General features: G+C 42.4%; 3 protein-coding genes and 2 pseudogenes across 3 annotated transcripts; 2 read left to right on the top strand and 3 right to left on the bottom strand.

Annotated features, from left to right (window-relative positions):
- The first annotated feature begins 284 nt into the window (after positions 1 to 284).
- On the top strand, positions 285 to 2,597 carry LOC127783793 (uncharacterized). The gene has a single exon (XM_052310956.1). It carries the CDS (start codon positions 285 to 287, stop codon positions 2,595 to 2,597), a length of 2,313 nt encoding a protein of 770 aa, XP_052166916.1.
- Positions 2,598 to 3,926: 1,329 nt separating this feature from the next.
- Positions 3,927 to 6,374, bottom strand: LOC127783792 (F-box/FBD/LRR-repeat protein At1g13570-like; annotated as a pseudogene).
- Positions 6,375 to 7,297: 923 nt separating this feature from the next.
- LOC127783923 (F-box/FBD/LRR-repeat protein At1g13570-like) lies at positions 7,298 to 9,941 on the top strand (annotated as a pseudogene).
- A 1,281-nt stretch (positions 9,942 to 11,222) lies between these two features.
- LOC127784458 (O-fucosyltransferase 35-like) lies at positions 11,223 to 15,981 on the bottom strand. Its single transcript, XM_052311773.1, has 9 exons — positions 15,234 to 15,981; positions 13,990 to 14,112; positions 13,833 to 13,902; positions 13,679 to 13,749; positions 13,514 to 13,602; positions 13,222 to 13,354; positions 12,906 to 13,138; positions 12,090 to 12,566; positions 11,223 to 11,959 (listed from the first exon to the last, which is right to left on the bottom strand). Exons 1-9 carry the CDS (start codon positions 15,744 to 15,746, stop codon positions 11,752 to 11,754), a joined length of 1,917 nt encoding a protein of 638 aa, XP_052167733.1. The 5' UTR covers positions 15,747 to 15,981; the 3' UTR covers positions 11,223 to 11,751.
- A 2,448-nt stretch (positions 15,982 to 18,429) lies between these two features.
- LOC127784459 (uncharacterized) lies at positions 18,430 to 21,927 on the bottom strand. Its single transcript, XM_052311775.1, has 8 exons — positions 21,650 to 21,927; positions 20,619 to 20,670; positions 20,360 to 20,408; positions 19,753 to 19,848; positions 19,468 to 19,521; positions 19,303 to 19,368; positions 18,998 to 19,076; positions 18,430 to 18,862 (listed from the first exon to the last, which is right to left on the bottom strand). The coding sequence occupies exons 1-8, from the start codon at positions 21,842 to 21,844 to the stop codon at positions 18,785 to 18,787; spliced, it is 669 nt and encodes a 222-aa protein (XP_052167735.1). The 5' UTR covers positions 21,845 to 21,927; the 3' UTR covers positions 18,430 to 18,784.
- Between the last annotated feature and the right edge of the window lie 2,463 nt (positions 21,928 to 24,390).

The following is a 24,390-nucleotide window of genomic DNA, read 5'->3' as shown; positions in this document are numbered from 1 at the left end:
TTTGACAAACGTTTAACCTTTTATCTTATTCAAAAAATGTATGTAATTATAATTTATTTTATTGTGACTTGATTTATCATTAAATGTTCTTTAAGTATGACATAAATGTTTACATAAAAATTTTAAATAAGACGAGTGGTCAAACGTTGGTTATAAAGTTAACGGCATCATACATTAAAATACGGAGGGAGTATAATATATAAGGCGGAGTGGTTGATAGAAGAACTCGTATAGAAGAAAGAACATACCGAGCGAGTAAGAGAGAGACAGGAATTAAAATTAGAATGGATGGATTTGTTCCCCTGGGGAATGTCACCCAGGTTGCGAAGCAATTCGCCGCGAGCTCTGTTGGGCAGCTTGCCCGGATCGAGGGGCTGGTCACACTGAGCTGCCTCCTCGTCGTCATCCTCGTCTTCTCCAACTCCCGTCGGCGCCATCAGAGCAACGGCTTCCTGGGCTTCCTCGTGTGGGCGGCCTTCATGTTCAACTACCCGGTGATCTCCTACACCATCGGCCTCATGCAGTCATCGTCCGTCCGCAACGAGCTCTTCGTTGTCTGGGCCTGCTTCCTCCTCCTCCTCCTCGGCAGCGCCGACGCGATGACGGCCTTCAGCTTCAACGACACCCAGCAACACGCCAGGTCGATGATGAACCAAGCACTCCACATCATCTACCTGCTCTTTCTCATCCTGTACTACAAGGCCCAGCTTAGGATGAACCTCAAGGTCCCCCTGTTCATCCTCTGGAGCTTGAGCGTCGCGCGGTTGGTTCTGAGGATCAACGCGTACCGCACGACGAGCCGAGATAACGGGCTGATCAGGGAGAACCAGATCGTGTTCGAGTACATGAAACACAAGCTGTTAGATGGCTCCATCGTCGGTAAGTACGATCCCGACCCGTCCAGTATGAAGGAGTACATCTACCTCGTCGATGGGACGGAAGAGGAGTCGGCGATGGCGATACACTTGCGGTACGATGCGCCTGACACGGTGAGCGTTGATAAGGTGTGGGAGTGCAAGGGCGAGCTGCTAAGCTGCAGCTCATCTGCAGGGAGCCGCGGCGCGGCGAGGCGGCGAGACTTGTGCCTCTCTTTTGCGCTCTTCAGGCTGCTGCGCCTGAGGTTCGGGGCAGACCACGTTGGTGATCTCAACTTCCATTCTAATAACGACCTATCAAGAACTCTTGTCGTCGATAGGCTCCTCTCGGATGATCGCGATCTTGACAGAGCCTTTCGGGTGGTTGAGGCTGAGCTGGGCTTCCTGTTTGATTTCTTCTATGCTCGGTATCCTTCCTTGAAAGATAATCTCGTTTTCGATTTGATCCTTTATTTGCTCACCATGGTTACCAGCCTTTTCACCCTCTTCTCTTCCGTTCTTCTTCACTACCGACCCAGTACTACAGCCAAAGTAAACATCATCATCCATAGCTTCAACCTTGATCTTTTTGTTACTCGTCTGGTCGTTGCCCTCTACATCTTTTTAGAGTCATACCAGCTTCTTTCGTTGGTGTTGTCCGATTGGCACAAGGTTAAATTGATGTGTCAGTACGTGCTAAAAGTGTCATGGCACCGTGCAAGGGTCGACACTCCGTTGAAGGTGCTGTGCCATTTCAACGTCTCCAGATACTGGAAGAATGCCATTAATCAGTACTCCCTGCTTGATAATGCTGGTTATCTATACCGTGTGAAACTCTTGCTATCAACTCTGACACTTCAGTTGCTTGACCCGTGGATTATGGCGTCATCCATCGTCTTGCCACCGCAAGTGAAGCAAGCCGTCCTGTGCGCCCTCAAGGACGCCCTGAAACCTACCAATGGCAAAATTACCGATGGAAGAAGGTGGCTACACCAGAATGGCATTTTGGACCGAGACCTGGATTACGACCTCTTTAGCCATAAAACATACGCCCCCTACATTTTGGTATGGCACATAGCCACAAGCATCTGCTGCTATGGGGAGTCCAAGTTTGACATGGCGCAGGCTGATGCAGAGTTGAGGTATCACTACGAAGTAGCCACAGTGCTCTCGGGATACTGCTCCTACCTCGTAGCTTTCGCACCGGATCTCATACCAGATGGGACTTACACAAGCCAGCTACTGTCTTGCCGTGTGCTAAAGGATGCACACGCATACCTCGCAGAATGCAGGACAACCAGTGACAAGTATGACAAGTTGATGAAGCTGGGTCGCGATGGTTGGAAGGAGCAAGAAGCAGGATGCCCTCTGCTGTACGAGGGAGCGGTGCTCGCGCTCAATCTTGTGGACCGAAAGAAGGATGCGGAGGAGAGGTGGAAGGTGCTCGCCCATTTCTGGGCAAACCTGTTGCTGTACATCGCGCCGTCTGATCGAGCGTCTGCGCACGCCTCCAAGCTGGCGACCGGCGGCGAGCTTTTGACCATCGTCTGGGCTTTGCTGAATCATGCCGGAGTTGTCAACAAGCTTCAGGAGAATAACGGCTGCCAGCCATTGGATACGCTGCCTAGGGCGCCGAGGACTCCAATTTTTCATCGGCAAGGAACGATAGTTGATTCCAATGAAGACGATGGAGATGGAGATTATCCCATGTATGAGATCATGCAAGAAGACTATTCTGTGTAGTACATGTAGGTGGATAGGTTGGTGTTCAAATAAGCCTGCTTCGGGTTCAGATTTGCTTCTTTTTATCACAACTTGTACTAGTCAAATTTGACCTTATATGTCAATGCTTGTGAAGCGATATACGTCTTATATTAATATATATTTTATTAATTGTTTTAAAAAATTTATTGACTATTTTAGATGGTATGCAACAAACGATGGGATGGCCCCTCAAGGAAATGAAAAGCTATCTCATGCAACAATTTAGTGTGTGTGTACATATCCATCCTAATATAAACACCGCACCATGAATTTGTAAATATTGTGACAAGTAAAAAGAAGTGTAAATATAACACCTATATGCACAGGTAGAGTATTAATCCACTATCATTTCATACATACCTCTTATTAATTGTCTGCTTGTCTGCAAAATAGACGTATTATATGACGCGGCCCAAAGAGTAGGGACATAAAATAGACTTATTTTAGCTATATATATGTCACAGCCCAAAGAGGGAGGAGGAAAAATAAACTTATTTCAAAGAAGATATGATGGGCCGCCCATACTTTCGGGCCGGCATTTCATACATCTACTATCATTTCATACATCCCTCCAAACAGCACGGCCCGACTGCCTTGGGCCGTGCCTAACCCATGCTTAGGTCGGGCTGTACCGGGCGGGCCTTATGGCCATCTATAACTTTGGAAAGGGGGATAATTTGGGCCGGAAAACTTATGCATTTGTGGCCCGTACTTTCGCTTGTTCACCCTCATCGAGAAGAGAAGAGAGAGATGATTGTGCCCACGTGACGCCACGCGAGTGCACTTTCCAGTTATTTTTTGAAGAAAAGCACTGTACAGAGGTCACCAACGGTGACAGGAGAAGAACAGGGGAGGGAGCAGCACAAAAGAAAAAAATTACACCTCCATGGAGGAAACTAAGACGCTATTCTCGTAAGTTTTTTGCACCACACGCTGACCATACATGAATTTTGTCTAGAATTTTTATCACTAACTGCGGGATTTGGAGCTCTATATCTTTAAAAACCCGCCTGTTTCTCTTGCACCAAATTTCCCAACATAATAGCATGTGTAGTGACTGCACCCTCCCCAACCAGTTATCACCCAAGCTACACGCTTCCACCGCATCGGTGGAAAGAGTGCACTACCGCGAAACCGCCGGTACAGAGCTCCCTCCAAACCCTCGAGGCGCTCTCCGCGGCGCGCGCTCTCTCCCTCTCACCGGACCGGAGGAATGGCGCCGCCGCCGCACCGTCACAAGAAGCGCCGGATGGCGGAGGACTATTAGAGATGCTATTGATGACAACTACTCAACGACGATCCTAAAAATTACATGGACATGATACTCCATATCTGCAGAGTGGTGAATGGTTACTAATTTTTAAAACGGATCTGAGCGCGCGGAGATACTTTATCATATCCACATATTTCTTCCTTGATTTCTATGCCTCTGCTGTTTCTTCGCATTTTAACCTCCATTACCTGAAGCATTCTCGCTTTCGATAAGATCAGACGAATGAAATCCATTTCGTTGTTCTGCGAAGTGACATAAGACATTTGGAGAAAAAGAAGGCTGGGGCATAAATTTCCATATAGCTCCGCTGCCAAAGGGTATGGAGATTGTGCTTATGAGTCATCAGTAAAGTCCTACAAAGATGAAAAATGTTATTCAGAAAAAGGCAGGACATATCCCTGACAATAATCGAAAGCATGAATACAAAAATATACATGATTTTCTCTCCGGTTTCATAATTTCAAATTTTTAACGTCACGGATAAGATTAAATTAATAACTTCTAAAATATCAAGTTTGAACCACTAGAACACAATGTATATACAAGTTCTAAAAAGTATTTTAAATAAACTAGATATTAACTTTTTATACATTCATAATAGATATGTATATCTTTTAAGACCATGGTGTTGTTCAAAACATTAAGAATTACGTAATCGGAGGAATTATATATAAATTAAGTAGGAAGTTTCCAAAACTACATTAAAGAAGAGGAATATGGAAATTACCTGAATCACAAGTTGAGTCAGGTTTGGAGCGGTCCTTAGGAAGTTAAGCGTAGACAGAATCGGTGGAGCATGGTTGAAGTCTAGATGAACTTTCAATCTCTTCAAATTTTTGTAGGAAGATGGTAGTCCCTTCAATAATTTAGTCTGAAACATGACATTGAGTAATGTCAACAAAGTATACTATATCCATAAGTTCTTAGAGCCCCATCGGTTGGCCTAATAAGCTGAAATTTGATTTTAAAATATTTTCAACATAATTTCTTGTTAGCATTGGCTAATAAGTCGCTACGAACAAATATACAAAATTTTTATCTATAAATTAACACTTATTTCCTAATAAGCCATAATATGGGCAACCGACGAGGCACTGAAAATGTAAACTAATGAAAATAATATATTTGTAAGTATAAAATTGATATAGTACGAAAATATTGTCAAATATGATAATTATATGCATGACAGTAAACATATACTATATTTTTAGTTTAATTGTTAGTCAAAATTTGTAAATGTAAGAAACAAAGGAATACCCTTCTGTTTTCAAACGGAGGAAGTAGATACGGGCGAAATTTGAGGTGAAACAAAATGGGGAGGATTTCTGATCTCTCGAGGAGATGTGTTCCTCGTGTAATTTTTTCTCTCAAAATCAATGCAAATGGTTGTAAAAAAAAGTATTTAAAAAATTGTTAATATAGAGTATAGCAAGATCTATAACTCCAAAAAAAATCATGTCCAAATTCGATCTGCACATTGATAAACGAAAAAGACAAATTCTATTCACGTCTGAGTTTGTCTTTTGTTTAATTCCTCAATGTGTTTTATTATTTAAATGGTATGAATGCTATCAATTTTTTTTCTGAGATTCTTTTAACGATGATTTAGATAGTGTTCGAACAAAAGTACATACATACCGGCGATAACGGCAAGGCATAATAGTAATAGTCGAGCGTCTCAAGCGAGGTAGCCATGGCGGACAGAAGGTTTGGGGCGCTTGGATAGGAGGCCTGTGCGAAGTCTGCCTGCGACACGCGCGGCAAGCGCGCGCCCACGAACTCGACGTTCCCCATCCCGTCGATCCGAAGGAACCGGAGGCTGGACGACACCATCCTCACCTTGCGGCGCCCGTCGCCGCCATGTTCACGGCAGTCCACGTCCACGGCGATGCAGCACATCCTGAGCTCCTCCAGCCTCGGGGACATAGCGACGAGCGCCTCCAGGTCGCGGGCATTGCGGAACGCGGTGCCGGTGAGGGAGAGCGTCGCGAGGGCCGGGAACCCGGCGAAGTGCTCCGGCGCGGCCGGCAGGGCGAAGCGGCCGAGGGAGAGGCGCCTGAGCGCGCGGCAGGCGAAGATGGAGCGGTGCATGGGGTGCGGCGGCGGCCGGTCATGGCGCGCACGGTGAGGTCCAGCGACTGGATCCCCTTCTCGGAGAGGGACGCCATCCAGGCGGGCACGCCGGGGAGGAGCTCGTCGGTGACCCTCAGGCGGACGCGCTGCACGGGGCCCGGGTGCTGGTGCAGCAGGATGGCGTCGATCGCCGCCTTGTCGCACGCCACCGCCGTCGCCGCCGCCACCGGCAACGACGCCGCCGGCGGCGGCGGCGACGAGACGAAGTCGAGCTCGCCGAGGTGGCGCCAGGACCGGCCCCAGCTGCTGGAAAGGACGCTGGAGCGGGCGGCGTCGCGGAGCGGCAGCCGCGCGAGTATGGCGTCTTGAAGCTCCCATGGGAGCTCGGGGATGCCCCTTCTGCTCGCCATTGGCGGCCTTCAAGCAAAGCTCGACAAAACCCCTCCTCGGCTCCTCCCTTTGGTCCTCACAGCCTCGACAATTATGTTACCGCGATCGCAAGATTTCTCTATATCTACTATTATAAAAATTAAAGATAATTAAAGATGTTTCTACTAGTATTTTGGTAGGTTATCCATGTTTAAATAGGTTTTTAAGTTCGTTCGCTTTTAGAAATACAGATTCGTTTTTAAATTGTATTTTAAGCTCATTTGTTTTTGGAAATATAAAAGGAGTCGTATAAGAAATATCATTAAAAAAACCCGCATGCTAACTTGAGATGAAATACGGACCTTGCAGCTTATGATTTTCGAAAAAAATATCTAAGCGAATTCCCACAGTAAATTTTATCCTAGCTAAACCATATAACAACAATAAAATTTAAATAGCATATACCTGTTGTAACACACTGGTATTTTTTCTAGTGATTTAATAATTTTAAAAGGGACCTAATTAAACAGTGTCCTATTGCGAATAATCAATTGCCGAATACGTTCTGGACATGGATATTGATGCGCGAATAATCAATTGCCGAATACGTTCTGGACATGGATATTGATGCCTCAGCTGTCAAGAGAAAATTGAACAGAAACCCCTTCAATAATCAATATCCCACTTTAATTAGTAGGAAACACGAAAATCAAACTAAAAACTAGAATTTCTGATAAATTTCAACTAGAATATTTGACATGGAGATTTTGGAAAGCGGGATATTTTGGGCCGGAAAACTTATGGGCTTGTGGTGTGGCCCGTAGTTGCGCTTGTTCACATGATCTCGCCGGCGCGACGCGAGTGCTCTTTTCCCGCGCTTTTTTTCCCTTCCCCACCCAGCTGCACGCCATTTTGTTCCACCGCGTCGGCGGAAAGAGTGCACTGCCTCGAAACCGCCGGAGGAATGGAGCCGCCGCCGCCGCCGCACCGTCACAAGAAGTGTCGGACGGCGGAGGCTGCTGTTCCCGGGGGGGAGGAGGAGGAGGAGGCGAAGGACGCGCTGATCTCCCTGCCGCCGGACGTCCTCGACGGCGTCCTGACCCGGCTCGGCCTCCGCGACGCCGTCCGCACCTCCGCGCTCTCCCGCGCCTGGCGCCGGCGGTGGGAGTCCCTCCCGTCCCTCGACATCTCTTTCCCCTTCCCGCACCAGGAGGGCGCGGCGCTGGCTGCCGTCGACGGAGTCCTCCTCCGCTGCCTGCCCCGGCCGCGTCCGGAGCTTCAGCGCATACGTCGACAAGCTCACCGCCCGCCGCGCCCATGACTGGATCCTCGTCCTCGCGCGCCGCGGCGTCGAGTCCCTCGACCTCGCGTCGCCGATCCACAACCACCTCGCCGTCCACTCCTCCGTCTTCTCCTGCGACCGCCTCGCCTACCTCAACCTCTTCGCCTGCGACATCCCGCCGCTCCCGCCGGGTTTCGCCGGATTCCCCAACCTGAGGAGCCTAACCCTCGACCACGTGTGGCTGCGAGCGGGCGGGGAGTACCAACTGGAGGAGATCATCGAGAATTCCCCATTGCTTGAGATGCTAGTGTTATCTGGAATCTTCATCGATGGAGACGATATCATAAATTGGGTGATTCGAGCGCCCAATCTCCAGCATCTAACGATTTGTTCGCCGAACGATTGTGGATGGAACCTTTTGGATTTGCCACGCCTGCGTTCTGCCGTCATCGATTTGTGGGATTATCTTGGTGGCCGTGATTTCGCCGAGTTTCTCGGCAAGCTTCTTCATGTTAGGAAGCTTCACCTCTTTGTGTCCTATCAACCGGTACATTCTGATGCCTCCAAATGTTTCTTGTTTTTCTCTTGCCAGTTCATAATTAGTTTCCTCTAAAAAAAATAGGTGATCATTTTACTTTAAAATGGTTGATGTTTAGGTTGAATCAAAATACTTGCTCGCTGATTAAACTGCAGAGTTGAATATGTGAAATTATATGATTTATCGACAACAATTTTATGATCATGACTGTTGTTGGTTGCATAACCTCTTGTGGATAGGATATTAGGATCATGTTTGCTGGGTGACATAAACGTAGCAAACTTTCTGTGCTGTCTCCTAATCTGTAAATATTACTGTCATACAAAGAATTGTAGATATTACTGTCATACAAGGGATTATGTGATTGTGCACATATTCTTATGGTGAATATATATTGGCATCCGTATGCTTTCAGTAACTCATTTGTCTTCCAACTTGGTAGTCCGATGGCCTTTTACCTTTCTGATTTGCTACATTAGACTCCTTACTTTCGCTCTAGAAAAAAGGTTTATCCCCTAGTTGGATATGTGGGCTGTGGGCCTGTGTTCTCCTTGACAAATTAACAATGTGGAACATTTCCTTCAATAAAGGGATATGTGTTTTTGGTCTTGTTTGGACAGAAGGGAAAAAAAACATAATATGTCCTTTGATTATTTCTATCCATCCAGTTTCAACTTTTAAGTTCTGATGGAGTACCTGTTTTCTTCATATCTTTCAGTCAAATGGAGCTAAGATACTAGAGACACTTCCATGCACCTTTGACAGCTTGAAGAGCTTGAAGAGCTTGAAGTTATACATGGACTTCTGTGAACTGCCCCCGATTTTAACGATTTTTTGCTAAGGAATGCTCCGAATCTCGAAAAACTCAAAATAATGGTAAGGTTGAATGTTGCCTCGCAAGTTGAATATATGTGCACTGTTTGAAGGTTATCTCTCTCTCCTTACAATTTTTTATTTCTGTTTGTGAAGATCACTGATAACGAGCAGAAAGTTGAGGCAAATGGGGTTTTCCAAAATGCAGAGTGGACTGGTGGCATGTGCGCCAACCTTCAAATTGTACAGATAACGAGAATTAGTTGGCTTCCAAATGAAATGTCTTTTATAGAGCTGATTCTCTCTAAAGCAAGTCTTCTTCGCACAATATCTGTTACTCATGGTGATAAATGCCTAATGTCTAATGAGGATGCGCTCAGTGAGTTACTAAAATACAAAAGAGCTTCACCCCAAGCTCAGATCCTGTTTAAAGGTAAATGTAGTTAATATTATTTAGGAAATTTCCATCTTATACATTTGATTTGAAATGATATTCTATTACATCCTTTTGTGGGGTTTTAAAAGTTGCTGTTGCATTTTGTGTTATATTTTACTTTTGAGTTTGCACAATAGTATGGCTCCAGACTGAGAGTTATGCTGCCCTCTTAATATAATCGATACCAGGTCCCTCCCTGGTATCCAGCGTTTCATACTCATACTACATAGTCAGACAGTGATAGCCTGCATTGCAAACTACTTCCTTTTTACAAAATGGTCAATTGAAATTTGAATTTTTACTTTCCATAATGTAGTTTCAGATATCTATGCAGCATAGTGAGGCAGAACTTAATAATTGTCCAAAACCTCAAACTACTTTTTTTTAACGAATCGGCACGAGTGTCCCCATTTGATTGAATATAATGTCAAACTTCTCTGTGTGTGTTGATCGGTTAGTTTTCGTGGGATTACCCAGAGCCTGATAATTGTGATGAGCATGGTGGCATGGTGAGAATACAGAGCAACATGGGTATTTAAAAGAGAACTATTTTCATAAGTATAGGCCCTGTTTAGATCCCCTGGCAAAATTTTACATCCTATCACATCGAACATTTGAACATATGCATGGAGTATTAAATATAGACGAAAAAAATAAGTAGTTACACAAATTGCGTGTAAATTACGAGACAAATCTTTTTAAACCTAATTGTGCCATGATTTGACAATGTTGTGCTACAGTAAATATTTGCTAATGACGGATTAATTAGGCTTAATAAATTCGTCTTGCAGTTTACAGACGAATTCTGTAATTTGTTTTGTTATTAGACTTATTAGACGGATTAATTAGGCTTATTAGACGGATACTTTAAATGTGTGTCCGTATATTTGATGTGACACGCCAAAACTTTACACCCTGGATCTAAACATAGCCATAATGTCAAATTGGTGTATACAACTTGTTTCCTCTTGTAGTTTGACAATGAAAGTAATAGGCACTGAGGTCCAAGTCAATTTTTCATGTGACTCGACATAGGAAATCTTAGATTATTCTTCACTAGAATCAGAAAGTAGTTGTTGGAATCCAATGTTAACACACTTCAACAGGATCATATGATATTTTCCTCGCTCCTTCGGACTATGCATGCTTCTGCTACAATTTTTAAGTAGTAACTAACTTCTGCTGAATGTTGTTCAGTTTGCAGAAATGTGCTTTTGGTCACATATTTGTTACCTCTGGTTTTATATCTGTTGTGGCGAGCTGCATAAACAGTATATTGACTATTTTCCTTATTATGCAGGCAAAGCAGACGGTTATTAGGTTAGCCGGCACATTTTATGAAATGCTGAAGAAATATAAAGTCGGATCACTTGAACCAGACAGTGCCATCGTTTGTCTGAAGCAGTCTTTTGGGTTAGCAGGAAATGTCGCCTCGAAGGGATATATATTGTTTCTTCTGTTACAAATATCTCAGAAACCTGCATGCTTATAGTAATTTTAGGTCATTCGAAGATACAGTGTAGTGCGAAATTCTACTACTTATATTATAAAAAGGTACTTTGGCAGCAGTGTGGAAGTTCTCAGGTTATGTGCATTGTTTCCCCATTTTTATTAGAAACAATCTGTGGATTGAAAAATGCAGAGAATGCCATTGGATAGGCAGATGATTTAGTGTCAAAGCAAAGAGACGCATGGCGCTACTCATAAAAACAAAAGATGTCACGCAAAACAGTGCAGTAAATCAATGGAATAAGTTATGCCTTTAAAGGAAAAAATGCTGGGACAGGAACAGCAGGGGCTCCAGACTGACTCTGAGCCTCAGACAAAATCTCTTTCGTCTAATTCAATATATCCAGATAAAATACAAGTGACAAAATTCAGTTGTATTGAGTCTACACAAAATACAGCTTAGCAACAGCAAGATTGGGAAGCACCATGTGCACCAAAAAACCTATGATATGGTAAATTGGCAATACAAAGCCGTAAGTGTAATCTCCTCCGCGGTATTTACCTTCCGTATACTGATTGCAGTTGCTCTGATGTTCCAGCCTTCTCAGATGGCATGCTCTGGCTGCTGGAAAATTGATTAGCAGCTGCCAGACTTCTCACATGGTTTTCGTATTTGCAATATCTGATGATCTTCATGCAGCAAACTTTTGTGGGATGAACCTGAAAATTGGTGTCTCGTCTCTGAACTCTCATCAGCACGAATTCACTGGTCAAGTGATCATGACTAAATAATTGTGCATATTGCTGCTGACCCACTGTCAAGGAGCAGAGGGGCACTATATATCCTGAATTCCTGACCTGTGGCGTAGATGGTTAAAGAATCGTCAAATATATACATATTCACTCGTCATTAAGCTTCTCACATATACAGCCCGGCAACGGATTTGCAAAGAAAGACTCTTCTAGCTTGGGGAATTCCCCAGGCTCCCTGAGATATGGAGCCCCTATTCGCTCTCCATCTCTATGTATACGTTTCACTTCTGAGCTGAAGTCATCCCAAGACATCCTTCCTTCATCATATTCATCTATCAGGTTCACGAAACTCATCCTGCAATACAAAGAATAAGACATTACAAAAAAAAGGAAACACATGTCAAAGACAGCTATTTGGCATTCAACGTCGTCTTGTGTGCAACAAATATAACCACAGAGCATTTCCAAGGAGGAAAGGATGTAACCTATCCGGGTTGATCGTCTTCCTGAAGTTCTCGAAACGCCTATGACCTTGTACAGCTTTGGCCATATTACCATCATACGTGTAAAGAAAGACATCACTCTGGAGAGCTACAATGTAGTCAAGACCAGCAAGCATATTTTGGTGATTTCTAAAGGGCTCAAGTTCCTCTTTTGTTGCAAGGGTAGAATGAGAATATATATTGGGAAAATCATCCATCAGCGCCTGCATGCTTCCATTGCCAAAAGCTTCACCTGCAACCAAGTAGATTCTGGTGCTTCGTGTGAAACCCAATCCTTTGAGTAAAAGCGAAGTTTCCCTGGGAGTCAAAGGACAACCACCCATACTTCTTCTCTCAGTTCCATTTATTTCTTTCTCTTTCCAATGACTAACCTCATAACGCATTTTACGCAATTCTTCTTCTTCTTCTGATGTCAGGCTATGGCTGCAACCAGTAAAAGCTAGCATATCCTTCTCAAACCTGCAAATTTTCACCAAAATTACACCCCTGCTTCAGTGAGCCTTATTTCAAAGGGCACCGTGATAGTTTCATCTACACAAGCATCTACATTATAAAACAACATGCATAATCTATCAATACAAGAAGTTAGCCATATCTAGCTCACATATGCTCAATAGTTTAGAGATAAACAGTTCTTGCTCGGGTTCGAAATAATAGAAGCTGCAGCTTGTGGAAAACCTTCAAAATTAAGAAAATCAGGGTTGCCTTTACTTAACTTAGATTATTATGCACAGAAGAACGAAAGTAATGAGTGCAGAGAGAAGCATCCTACAACAATGTTAGGAGCACCGAACTTGCCTTAGATGGAGAGCAAGATATGGGCTTCCATCCTGATGCATCCGTGAAACCAAGGTAGCACCAAGATCTTCAATTGTTTGGGAATACTTCAAAGACCTATAGTTAACTCGGCATCTTAATTTCTGAATATAACTAGGAAGACCATTGTTGGCAAGGCGAGAATCTGTATGCGTAAAGTAAATGACTTTGTGTTTTTTCAAAAGAGGGAGAATTTCATCTCTATAATAATTCACCTGCACAAGATAAAACACTAGTTAGTGTTTCCGACTATCCATCATATATTAATGTAAATTATAGATAAAAACCTAGTTTCAACCTTTGACCAAGATATTGGAGCTTTAGCCACAGGCTCAATATGCTTGTATGCTGGGGGCAGCATTTCAACAATATCAATGTCTTCTTTGAGTGACTCAATGAAGTGTCTCCAATTGAAAAGGTCCTTAAATTCACTACAGAAATGAGGAAATCAGAATAGGCATTATGGCCACACATTGATTGAAAAGTTTAGTTTTCTATTCTTTCTTTCTATCTTTTTTTTTTTTGAGAAAGAGAGGAGATCCTTTAGTTTTTAGGAGATTATGGATGAAGAAACTATGTTAAAGCACAACCTGTCATCTGCCCAGAAAGATGTATGATCAAGTGAAGGTAGAACCAATGTAGCCTTCAGGATCTTAGCAACAGCAACCATATCGCATATCTGCAACATGAAAAATGTATCAGACCATAGCACACTAATGGTAACCTAAAGTCAAAAAGTAGGACAGGAGTCACACCCCAAACCGCATTTGATTCAAACCTCCATTTGCGTTAATGAGAATGTATCCATTTGTGTGAGAATCTTCCTCTACAAATTAAGAACAGAAGACCATACCTTGTTAATAAAGGAGTATTGAAGAGACCAAAAGGTATTAATATAGACCAACTTACTTTTATGAGAGTTCGAAATAATGCATTGTCTGAACTTTCCGCTGCTTGGCTGGGACCAGACATCGGGGGCCTACATGAAGCACCAGCCAAAATAAATGTTATGTTCCACTAATTAATGTGTGAACCAAAAAGGTCGAGGCAGAGATGTATTACTAGCCTCAGGAACACTGTCTTCTGATCCCACTGTCATCAACATCCTGTCACTCTCTTTCCCTCCAACATGTCCAAAGTGGCTATCAAATTGATACCCTCCATCACTGGAGAATGAGATTGAGAGATCCTAGAAACATGGACAGCACAAAACCAAATTACACTGTAAGATCAACAATTTGGGTCAACAAGGTAAGTAGATACAAACTTCGTGAAATGTTAGAACAGCAAAATAAGCTTGTAATAGAAAAAATGTTACTAAAAGGATTAACTAAATTATGTCGATGCAATGCTATGATTCAGACATTGAGTTATTACTAGAGATAGAGAGGGCACCATGGTAAAAACTAGAAGTGAAATTACTGACTTGAGATAAAGAGATCAACACATCCTACTTGGGAAGATCAAACAATGACAAACGGTTGGCTGGTAAGCTAGCTCAAGGTTGCAGCGCTCTGAATCCCATCTCCATCCCACATGATGTCCCTTATAATTAACCTTGGTAACAAATGGAGTATGGAACCTCTCGAGTTATCTAAATTTTTTATACAATAAACTCAAGTTGACTGCCTGACTACTACAATAAACTATTGAACGTACAAACAAAATATATTTCGTAAGATCCAAAACTTAACTGCATCCAACTGCCAATGGCCAAAAGCACCAAAGAAGCGTTTTCGTAGTAAATTAGTTGGTATAGACATACCAAGCAAGTAAGACACTGTCCTAAAAATTAAAATGCTAAATCTCCTGTAAAATATCCCTATTCAATATATGGTCCATGCAAATCTAAAATGCAGTAACTCCATTCTAACATCTCTTCCACCACAATTTTTTTTCCCCAAGTATCACATTCAACTGTCTAAAAACCTGTCAAGATTTCAAACATTTCTGTTTTCAACTCTTGTTGCTTTGTCCAGACTCCAGAACATGAAATTGCAGAGTTACGGTATGGAACAAATAGGATGGCCAAACTGCATGCTTACAAATTGGAACACCAAGGATCAGAAGTTCGTGCGGAAATTACAGTTGAACATTAGCAAGCTAGCATGATTTCATAGTCTTCAAAGACCTTCGAATTAAGTAACAGCAGGATATATAGTTTGTTCGTTAAGAAATGTACGGACAGAACATTTCAGCGGATCATGCAACTTTCCTCAAACTACACGTGTTGTTGACTCCGAAGAAGAAAGCTTGCCAAAATAGCAGCTAGAAAGTCTAAAACTGGAAAGGAATTTCTAGCTTCCATACCTGCAAATCAGCGTCCTTGTCGTCGCCGGGGAGGGCGAACCAGCCGCCCGCCCAGATCTTGGCGACGCCGAGGAGCAGGCACACGCCGCAGAACGCGAGGAACAGCAGGTTCCCAATCCGCCTCCTCTCCCGGATCCCCAGCCCGAGCACGACCTCCCCGGCGCCGGACCCCGGCCGCTTGAAGAGGCGGAACCGGAGCTGCTGCTGCTGGCTCTGGTGGTGGTGGTGGTGGACCGCGCCGCCGCCGCCCGCGGACGCCTCGGACGCCGACGACGACTCGGCGAGGGGGCTCCCGACGCCGTCGCCGCGGGGGGAGCGCGGCGAGCCGATCTGGAGCTCGATCTCGCCGCGCTTGAACGAGTTGGCACGCCGGGTCATCGACCCGCCCCCGGATATCCGCGGGCTGTGCAACCGCGGGTGGTGATGCTGATGCAGGTGGTCGCCGCCGCCACCGCCGCCACTCCCGCCGGCACCGGCCGCGGCGCCGCCGTGTACGGGCTGGTGGTAGCCCATGTGTACGTGGTATACGATCAGCTGGCGCGAAGCTTTCCTAGTTAAGGAGGGGGAGGGAGTGTCATGGGGGCAGTTCGCGCGTGGTCTCGGAAGGGAAGGAGGCGAGTACGGCGGCTAGATTAGGGGAGGCGCCATTAATGGAGCTCGCTTTGGTTGGGAAGTGAAGGGAGGAGAGTGAGAGAGGTGAGGACAAGGAGGAGGAGGCGCGTAGTGGGAGCCGCACCGAAGAGAAACGGTCAGACACGGCGAGGGTGATTTACGCCTTTGCAATTTGGACGCGGTTTCATTTTGTTCTCTACTCCCCGTTTCATGATTTTTGGAGTTTTGGATAAAAATAAGATTAAATTATTTAGTAGATTTATCTTACAAAGTACTATAGGAAAAATAAATATTATATATATATATATATTGTAATAGAAAAAATATAGTGAAAGATATATTTTGAAGATTGTATCATTACTCCTAAAACATAACCGAATATAGTACTTATTAATCAAGTGTGAGAAAATATAAAGGATTTATTACACATCTATTATAGTATGAAATTATTCTTCATTCTCTTTAGCCCTCACCATAACGAACAATGCTCCATGAGTACATAGCAATTTTGACAAGGATTCTAATATACAATAATTAAAGCATTCTTAGTCAACCAATGGAAGGATTGGAAGGTAACCTTTTAAAATCTCAATATTTACTAGCCTTTTAGTTTTTTATTAAGATACAGATTTTACCTAGATTTTTGTTAGCATGTTTTTCAATATGCTAAATGGTACATTTCGTACGAAATATCAGATAGATCTATTTTTCAAGTTTGAAATAATTAAAACTTAATTAATCATGAGCTAATAGTTTTATTGTTTTGTGCGCCCGTACTTAATTTTCATCTTACATGAACTCAAATGGGCCCGTCTAAGCAACCCACAAAATACTTATATGCCATCTCTATGACATTATTGACTTTTGTTAAAATCTTGTTTAAAAATTTTATGGAAATCCCAAAATATAAGTATTGCTTGAAGTTCCATTAGTGACAAATCAAGCCGCAATAAAAGAAAAAAAAACACTTACTTAAATTTTTCAAAATAAGATGAATAGTCAAATATTATGTAAAAAGTCAATGGCGTCATATATTAAAAAACGGATGTAAGTATTTAATAGTGAAGGGAGTTGTAGACTAGTGTTACTCGGTTCCATATAGTATTGTAATATAAGACAATCAGTTTTGTTCTAAATCAAAGTTTTTGAATTTTCATCAAATTTATATAATAGTGCGCCAACATTTAAAGCAACAAATTTAATTTATTGAAATCCACTGTGAATTATGAGTTTGCAGTGTATTTATTTGGTATCATAAATGTCAATATCCCCTTTTTAAAAAAAATGGTTAAATTTTGAGAAGTCTAATTTATCTAGGACGAAATCAAATGCCTTAAACGGAGGGAGTCATCACAGGGATGGTTTCGTTAAATGCCTATAGACTGCCGAATCTCGACTCCTAGTGATACGATGGGTTTCGATAAATTTTAAACAAAATTTGCTGAAATTTATTGTTTGGAATTTGAATTTCTCCGCCTCGAAATCTGTTTCTGTCCCACGTGAAAAAGCTTGAAATTTCACGGTTTTCGACCTGTTCTTATTAGAAACGTGAACCTTCTCACGAGCTTACCGCCTCCTGTTATCTGGCAGATGGAACGAATGAAACCTGAACTCGACGCATGAGCGTTTACTTTGGAGCTGTGTACTTGTAGTCGACACGCAAAGTGGAAATTTCTTTAGTTTTTGTCGTAGTGCGGTTCACATGGATATGGGGTTTTTACAAAGAATAATCCATTTGGTCTTGGGTTGATTTGGAGTAGAAGCTCACGATGTGTAGGAGACAAGAAATAATTATTGCTCAACGAGAGTTTTTAATCACGGAGAATGTGCTGCCGCTGCACTCACTCTGAGAAAAGAAACCGATAATGTGCCGGCGATCGGGGATGGATACGGCTCTCCGCTCCTCCTGGCTCGGAGACCATGTGGCAGCCTGTACAGATTCGTGAAGAAAAAAAATACAGATGTATTGTCGTAAGATTTTAAGAGCCCGTTTTAAAAGTCACATCGTTTAGCAGTTTAAAAAATATGCTAACGAAATTGAGAAAAATCGAGGGTGGCCAACTGACGAAAGGTCAGAGTGACAACATTGTTAGGTTGGATGCACTGCACCAATATAGCTGCAGATCATCGGATGGGCAGAAACATCAGCAGAGATAGGGATTGGCATCAAGCTACAGTGCAGGAACCCATTCTTGCAAGATTGCTGACAAGAGTATGGAGAGGGATTCATGGCTATGGGAATGGGGAGGTTACTACCTTAGCTTCCAACCCACCCTCTCCAAGAAGCCATGGAAATCATCAGCTTGTTGATAGTTGCATCCATGTGACAGCAGCAAATGCAGGCAATGCAGCTGATTTTAACGGAGAAACGACTGTGCATTGAGCAGTGAAGTGAAGGAAGTTCTTCAGAGGAAACAAACGTGCTGGCTGTGGAACAGCCTATTGATCTTACAAATTACAGTAGTCAAGAGAGGCTCGCCAGAAGCATCAATGTGTATTGATTCAAAAAGTTTTCTTTGTCAAGATTCCAGAACAAACTTTCTTTGTTTTACAATGTCTGCACGCACCAAGGAACATGAAAACACACACAACTCCCCAAGGATCATGTTACAGGAATATGTACAGTTGTACACTGAAGATGTTCCAGATTATGAACGATTAACGAATGAAGCACCAGGTTGCAGACTTGCAGGTGAATTATGTAAATGAGAATTGAGAATAGCTACTCATACAAGAATACATGGAAACCTGTTTTCAAAAACAAACACATGGTACCGAGAGAACCATAGTTTTGAAGAGCTAAGCCAACTAATAGTAAAGTGGAAGCCACATTACTGATTGCATAAAGGTTCACTTCCGCAATGTGAGGAGGAACCCAATCTTTTTATTTCACCAGTGTTCTTGGTCTTCTATGTGATTCTTCAGCAGCGACAGGTGTATTACGCCCAAAGTATTGTTAATCCAAAGAACAGTAGAGCAGCAAGTGCAAAACAGAACCCAACAATTGTAGCAAATGCCTGCATGGTGATAAATATGAAGCAACAGACATTAGAAGACTGATATTAAATCTTAAATCTAGCATGTAGTTTCCCTCTCGTTCCCGGTTTAACTGCTCCCCATTGGGATAACAAAGCAAGAGATGAGTATTTTACCCTTCCTTCTGATTTGAAGTTGAACCTGACTGTGAACCATCTTAGCCCTCTATCAACAAAAGGAGCCAATGCAAGTGCCCTATTGTACACCAAACAAGTCATCTCTCAGAACAGAAACTAGTCAGTTTTGACAAGCAATACATGTTCTATAAAATTTCAAAAGGTACATCTGACATCTGAGAATGTAATTCAAGGTAATATTGAAAAGTATGAAAAAAATACTTGGCTGATCCAGAAAGAAAATCCTATAAATGATCACTAAATTTGCTGAGTTTTAGAAACCAGTCCTATGAAAGTAAACTCACCCTCCTGCTCGAAAAATTTTAGTAACTTGACTGCCAGCCCATACCATTGCCATCAACTTGAGGAATCTGCTTTTAGTAACACAAAACTAATTAAGATCAGAAAACCCTGTGTGCACGTGCTTGTGTGCATGCGTGCGCGGGATGGGGGTTGGTTGCAGCTATTACCTCTCTACTGCCGCAGCATAACCCATCTTACCAGGAGCAGGAGAAAAAATAAACCTGAAAAGTAAGTCATTCAGTTATTCTCTTTTCCATCCGATGGCCCGAATAAATGTGCAGTCGTTTGACCCTGTGGAAATGCTGAGCTACCAACTGAACCCTCTTTCTCATGACCAACATATCAACCACTTTACACTTGACCAACATTCTTACACAGGTGAACATTCCAGATGTGTAACACCAAGATAAAAATTAATGATCCATCACAGTACCAATCATTGACTTACTTACCAAACTAATAAAAATGTCGTGACATAATAGACGGTATTTAGTAGTCCATATGACAAAACACCAGCAGCACCATACCTCTTTAGTCTTTCAAGCAAGCTGACACAGAAGCAGTGTAGATAATGGTTATAAGTTGTAATATTAGCACTGTAAAATGAATATGCCATTCCAAGCACAGTTATCATAATTCACGAAAATATCTGAAAGCCTGAATTTCAAATATATTAGTTTCATTCTCAACAAGAAGTGTGCATGCAAAATGCTTCTATATCCAGTTAGCATCTGAAATCATTAACCCAGTGCCAATACAAGTTTTGCTCATAAGCTCTGTAAGATGTTTCCTTCTGCCAACAGTTATTTCAATTAAACATTAACAGCAGATTGTTGCTTATAATCACAAGAAGCAAGATAGACCCAAGATCATCGACTTCAGTGAGGTATTCACTCATGCAATACAATTTGGTGCAAAGTGCAAGCTCCAGCCAAAATTTCTAATGAGACATTGCATTTCATGAAACAAATGTGCCTAAATGCTATGCCATAGAAATTTAGATAGCGAACAACAGTGGTATCATTATTAGTCATTGGATTTACAGTTAGCTGTGAATACTCTTTAGATGAGAAACTCCTTGTTGAGTATTTGCCATGATTTATCGAACCTGTACGACAGAAAAAAAATAATTCAGCTCTAAAAGAACACATGCAAGTTGAAGAATAAAATTGGGCCTATTCGGTGTGACTAGATGGCAGCCAGCAGCTACAGTAGCAATATACAATTTCTACTGTAGCCGCTGCAGCAGCAGCGCTGCACAGCCGCTGTAGTTGGCCAGCCGAACACACCCAATTAGTGCACAGCGCAAACATCATACCAGTGGAGCCTCCTTGTGACTGCTCGGTTCCTTCAGTATTAAACACTTCAATCTAACAAGGAAATGCAGCCAAGTTAATTTTTATTTCAATCACATTTACTCAACCTCAAAAGTTGTTTTTTAACCAGTGTTTCTTTTTTACACTAAGAGTTCATGCCCAATAGTTTTTTTCCTTAAATAATTATGTATTTAGATTTGCAAAAAAAGAATAATAATAAGCCCATTGCACCAGTGTTACATTGGCTAGATAAGTTTGTAAAATGAAAATGCACTTCCATATTCCGAAGGTATAAACAAGCTGTTCTCTGCACATAACAAAACTGCAACTAATTTCAGCAATCAACATTTCCTCTAATCTCACCGCAACATAAATCCTCTTTTAGCTTCACCACACAAATGCCAGAATGATCATCTTCAGATATCAGTAAGCAGCCAACACGTGTGTGCTTGCTTCAAGCATTATATAGAAAATTCTCAGTTAACGTTCTTACAACAAGACCACTCATCTTTTTTAGTAAAGTCAACCAGAGACCATTACTGTGGTTTTACGTCTAAACCTAACTTTGCTTGCAAATTTTCTTGGCGGCTACTTTTTTTCCCTTGTTATGCACCAGTTCCTTTTTTTTCTGACAGGTGGTTCCTCTTTCAAAAGCAGAATAACTGAATGATGCCTACATTGACATACTGCCAGAATCATTCCTGATATAAAGAAAATTAGATACTAACCCTGTCCAACAGGACCAACCCATACTCCCATTTCTACAGAATAACCCTTTTCCGCATCTCTATCGGTGTGCCACATTTACACTAACAACATGAGCCTAAAACGAACGCCCAACATCAATTTTGGCAACTGGCATGACCCTATGTGTGACGAACGACCCACATTTCGCTTTCCTGTAGTTCACCCAGAAAATTTGATAATACAGCTAGCGAGAGCATTCTTCCCAATCTAGCCAAATCCAAAGCGAACCCGCGCAGCACCGTTCGATTAAAAACCGAGTAAACGAAACGAAAAGAAGCCGCTCTACCTTGCCAGGGTCTTGGGAGCACCGGACGAGAGGCGATGCTGGTGGACGCCGCCGGAAGGAGACGGAGGAAACCCTAGAGGCGTCGCCGAGCGAGCGAAGGCCGCAGATGGATGTAGGGAAGGAGGAGGAGGAGGCACTGCTGGCGGCCTGAGAAGGCCGGAGCCGGGCGGTGGGCGGCGGCGCCGGGGAAGCCATGTCTCACCCCCGAGCCCACGCGTCGCGGACTCGCGGTCAAGCTCGTCACAGCTCGTCCGTGGATTAGCGCATCTCGCCGCCCCCCCCCCCCCCCCCCCCCCCCCCCCTCTTCTTTTTCAGTTTTTCTCCTTTCTGTATTTTTCTTCTTCTAATTAAAAATGGAAGAAGAAACGCGACCACTCTCTTTGTGAGCTCGTGACTCCGTAGTATCCAAACATGGATATGTTTGGTACTCCCTCTATTCCTAAATAGAAGACGTAGCTATATTTCATCAACGTTTGGCGGCATTTACTTTTGCTCCCGTTTGATGTGCATGCAAGCATTGAAAACTATCATCTCCTCTTATATTCCTATGTATGCAGAAGATATCGGGTCAACAAGCAGCGTTGGCGATTGGTTGCAGGCAAAGTGAACGAAGCGTAAATGAGACAAAAATTAATCACTGCAATTGGTATTTATACTATTCCTTGGTCTTTGTGTTGTGAACAGTTACGCCTTGTATTAAGGAATGGAGGGAGTATAACGCAAGCTTCTAATAAATTTAACTTATAGAGTGCTGGAGTTCAATTAAACATAGTATAGATTCAATAAAAACTGAAGCGGAACAGAATAGTTCTGAAAAATTGTGCTAGAGTGCAAAGCGGGGAAAAAGCACCTATAATTCCCACTAGATTATAGTGCTATCCATTGTTTTTCATCGGGACTACATGAAGAATATCGCAGCCCTACCCCTTCTATTCCCACTTGCACTATCTTGAGCGGTGACTCCGATCCCCAACCCAACCTCGTCTCATCTTGCCTTCTCTCTCACAACATAGAAAGAAGGGGAGGGTAAGAGAAGTTGGTGCATGACGGCGGTGAAGGTGGTTCCCTCCCTCACTTGGTCATTGTCACCCACCAGTCAATTGCGCCTCGGAGAGGCCTTGTTTGACGAGTGTGTGGATCGGAGGGTGTGGGACCACGTGGGGCGCTGTCTCACCCAATGTGTTTATTCGCATGAGAGGTCTTATTTGACGAGTGCCAGCTACACAGATAAGTCTAGATTGGACGTAATGATGCCCAATCTTTAAAGATGACAAGGTGATTTCCACCTTGGCTGGATCAGTTTACATTTATGACACTTCCGTCTGTATTTGATTTTGTCTTTTCTCCAACTCAAAATCTCTTCGTTTTCTTGGATTCAATTTGTCTTTACCATAAACAGAACATGTGTGTTAGCCCTAATTTGTTCATAAGATTGGGTTTGGGGAGGGATTTTTGGTTAGCTTTGTTCATATGTTCATGGTTCCATCTTTATTGCCTTGTTACTGTATGTTGTGTGTCTGATTCGGTTCGTTTCTTTGGGAGAGATGAGCGAAGGGCACGCAGGGGCAGGTTGGAACGTGAGCGAAGCGGACACTTGCGCGACGGACGAAAACATACTATACGCCTGTTTAGTTGGTGAAATAAAATTTTTTGGGTGTCGCATTGAACGTTTGACCGGATGTCGGAAGGGGTTTTCGGACACGAATGAAAAAACTAATTTCATAACTCGTCTGTAAACCGCGAAACGAATCTTTTAAGCCTAATTAATAAGTCATTAGCACATATGGGTTACTTTAGCACTTATGGCAAATCATGGAATAATTAGAATCAAAAGATTCGTCTCGTGATTTCCATCATAACTGTGCAATTAGTTTTTTTAATCTATATTTAGTGCTCCATACATATCTTCAAAGATTCGATATGATGTTTTTGGGAAAAACTTTTTGGGAAGTAAACATGCCATAAAGAGCACTTCCAATGTATAATTCTGTAGTTCATGTATTGTAAGAGAGCAATGTATCAGTTGTATCACATTTTGAACATTTATGTGTTGTCTAATTATTATGTGAGCATATTTTTGTATGAAATTATATATGTACCACATATTAACATTTTAAATGTATTGTAGCTTCTTTTTTTTTTCTTCTGTGAGAAAATTTGTACAGTATTAAGAGCAAAATTTTGAATGCACGCATACGTCTATAATTTTGTGCACCTAAATATTGGGAGGAGTATTATTCTCCTGTCAAAAAAAGTGTATTAGGGGGTGTTTAGTTCCAACATAAAAATTTTATACCCTGTCACATTGAACGTTTGAACACCTGCATAAAATATTAAATGCAGGCTAAAAAATAACTAATTGCACAAATTACGACTAATTTGTGAGACGAATCTTTTGAGCCTAATTGCTCCATGATTTGACAATGTGGTGCTATATTAAACATTTGCTAACAACGAATTAATTAAGTTTAATAAATTCGTCTCGCAGTTTACAGGTGGATTCTGTAATTTGTTTGGTTATTAGACTACGTTTAATACTTCAAATGTGTGTCAGTATATCCGATGTGATACAGCAAAATTTTTTACCTATGAGATGTAAACACAGCCTTATTATAGAAAAAAAAAGAGTACTCTCTCTGTCCAAAAAGAATCAACGGACAACAGGGCTGTGTTTTTCCCCACCATTCCCAACTCACCTTCATTGTGTTCCGCACGCACATTTTAAAACTGTTAAACGATAC

Source organism: Oryza glaberrima, chromosome 9 (assembly GCF_000147395.1).
Source record: "Oryza glaberrima chromosome 9, OglaRS2, whole genome shotgun sequence".
Classification (NCBI taxonomy): Eukaryota; Viridiplantae; Streptophyta; class Magnoliopsida; order Poales; family Poaceae; genus Oryza; species Oryza glaberrima.
This window is presented reverse-complemented; position numbering and strand designations above follow the sequence as displayed.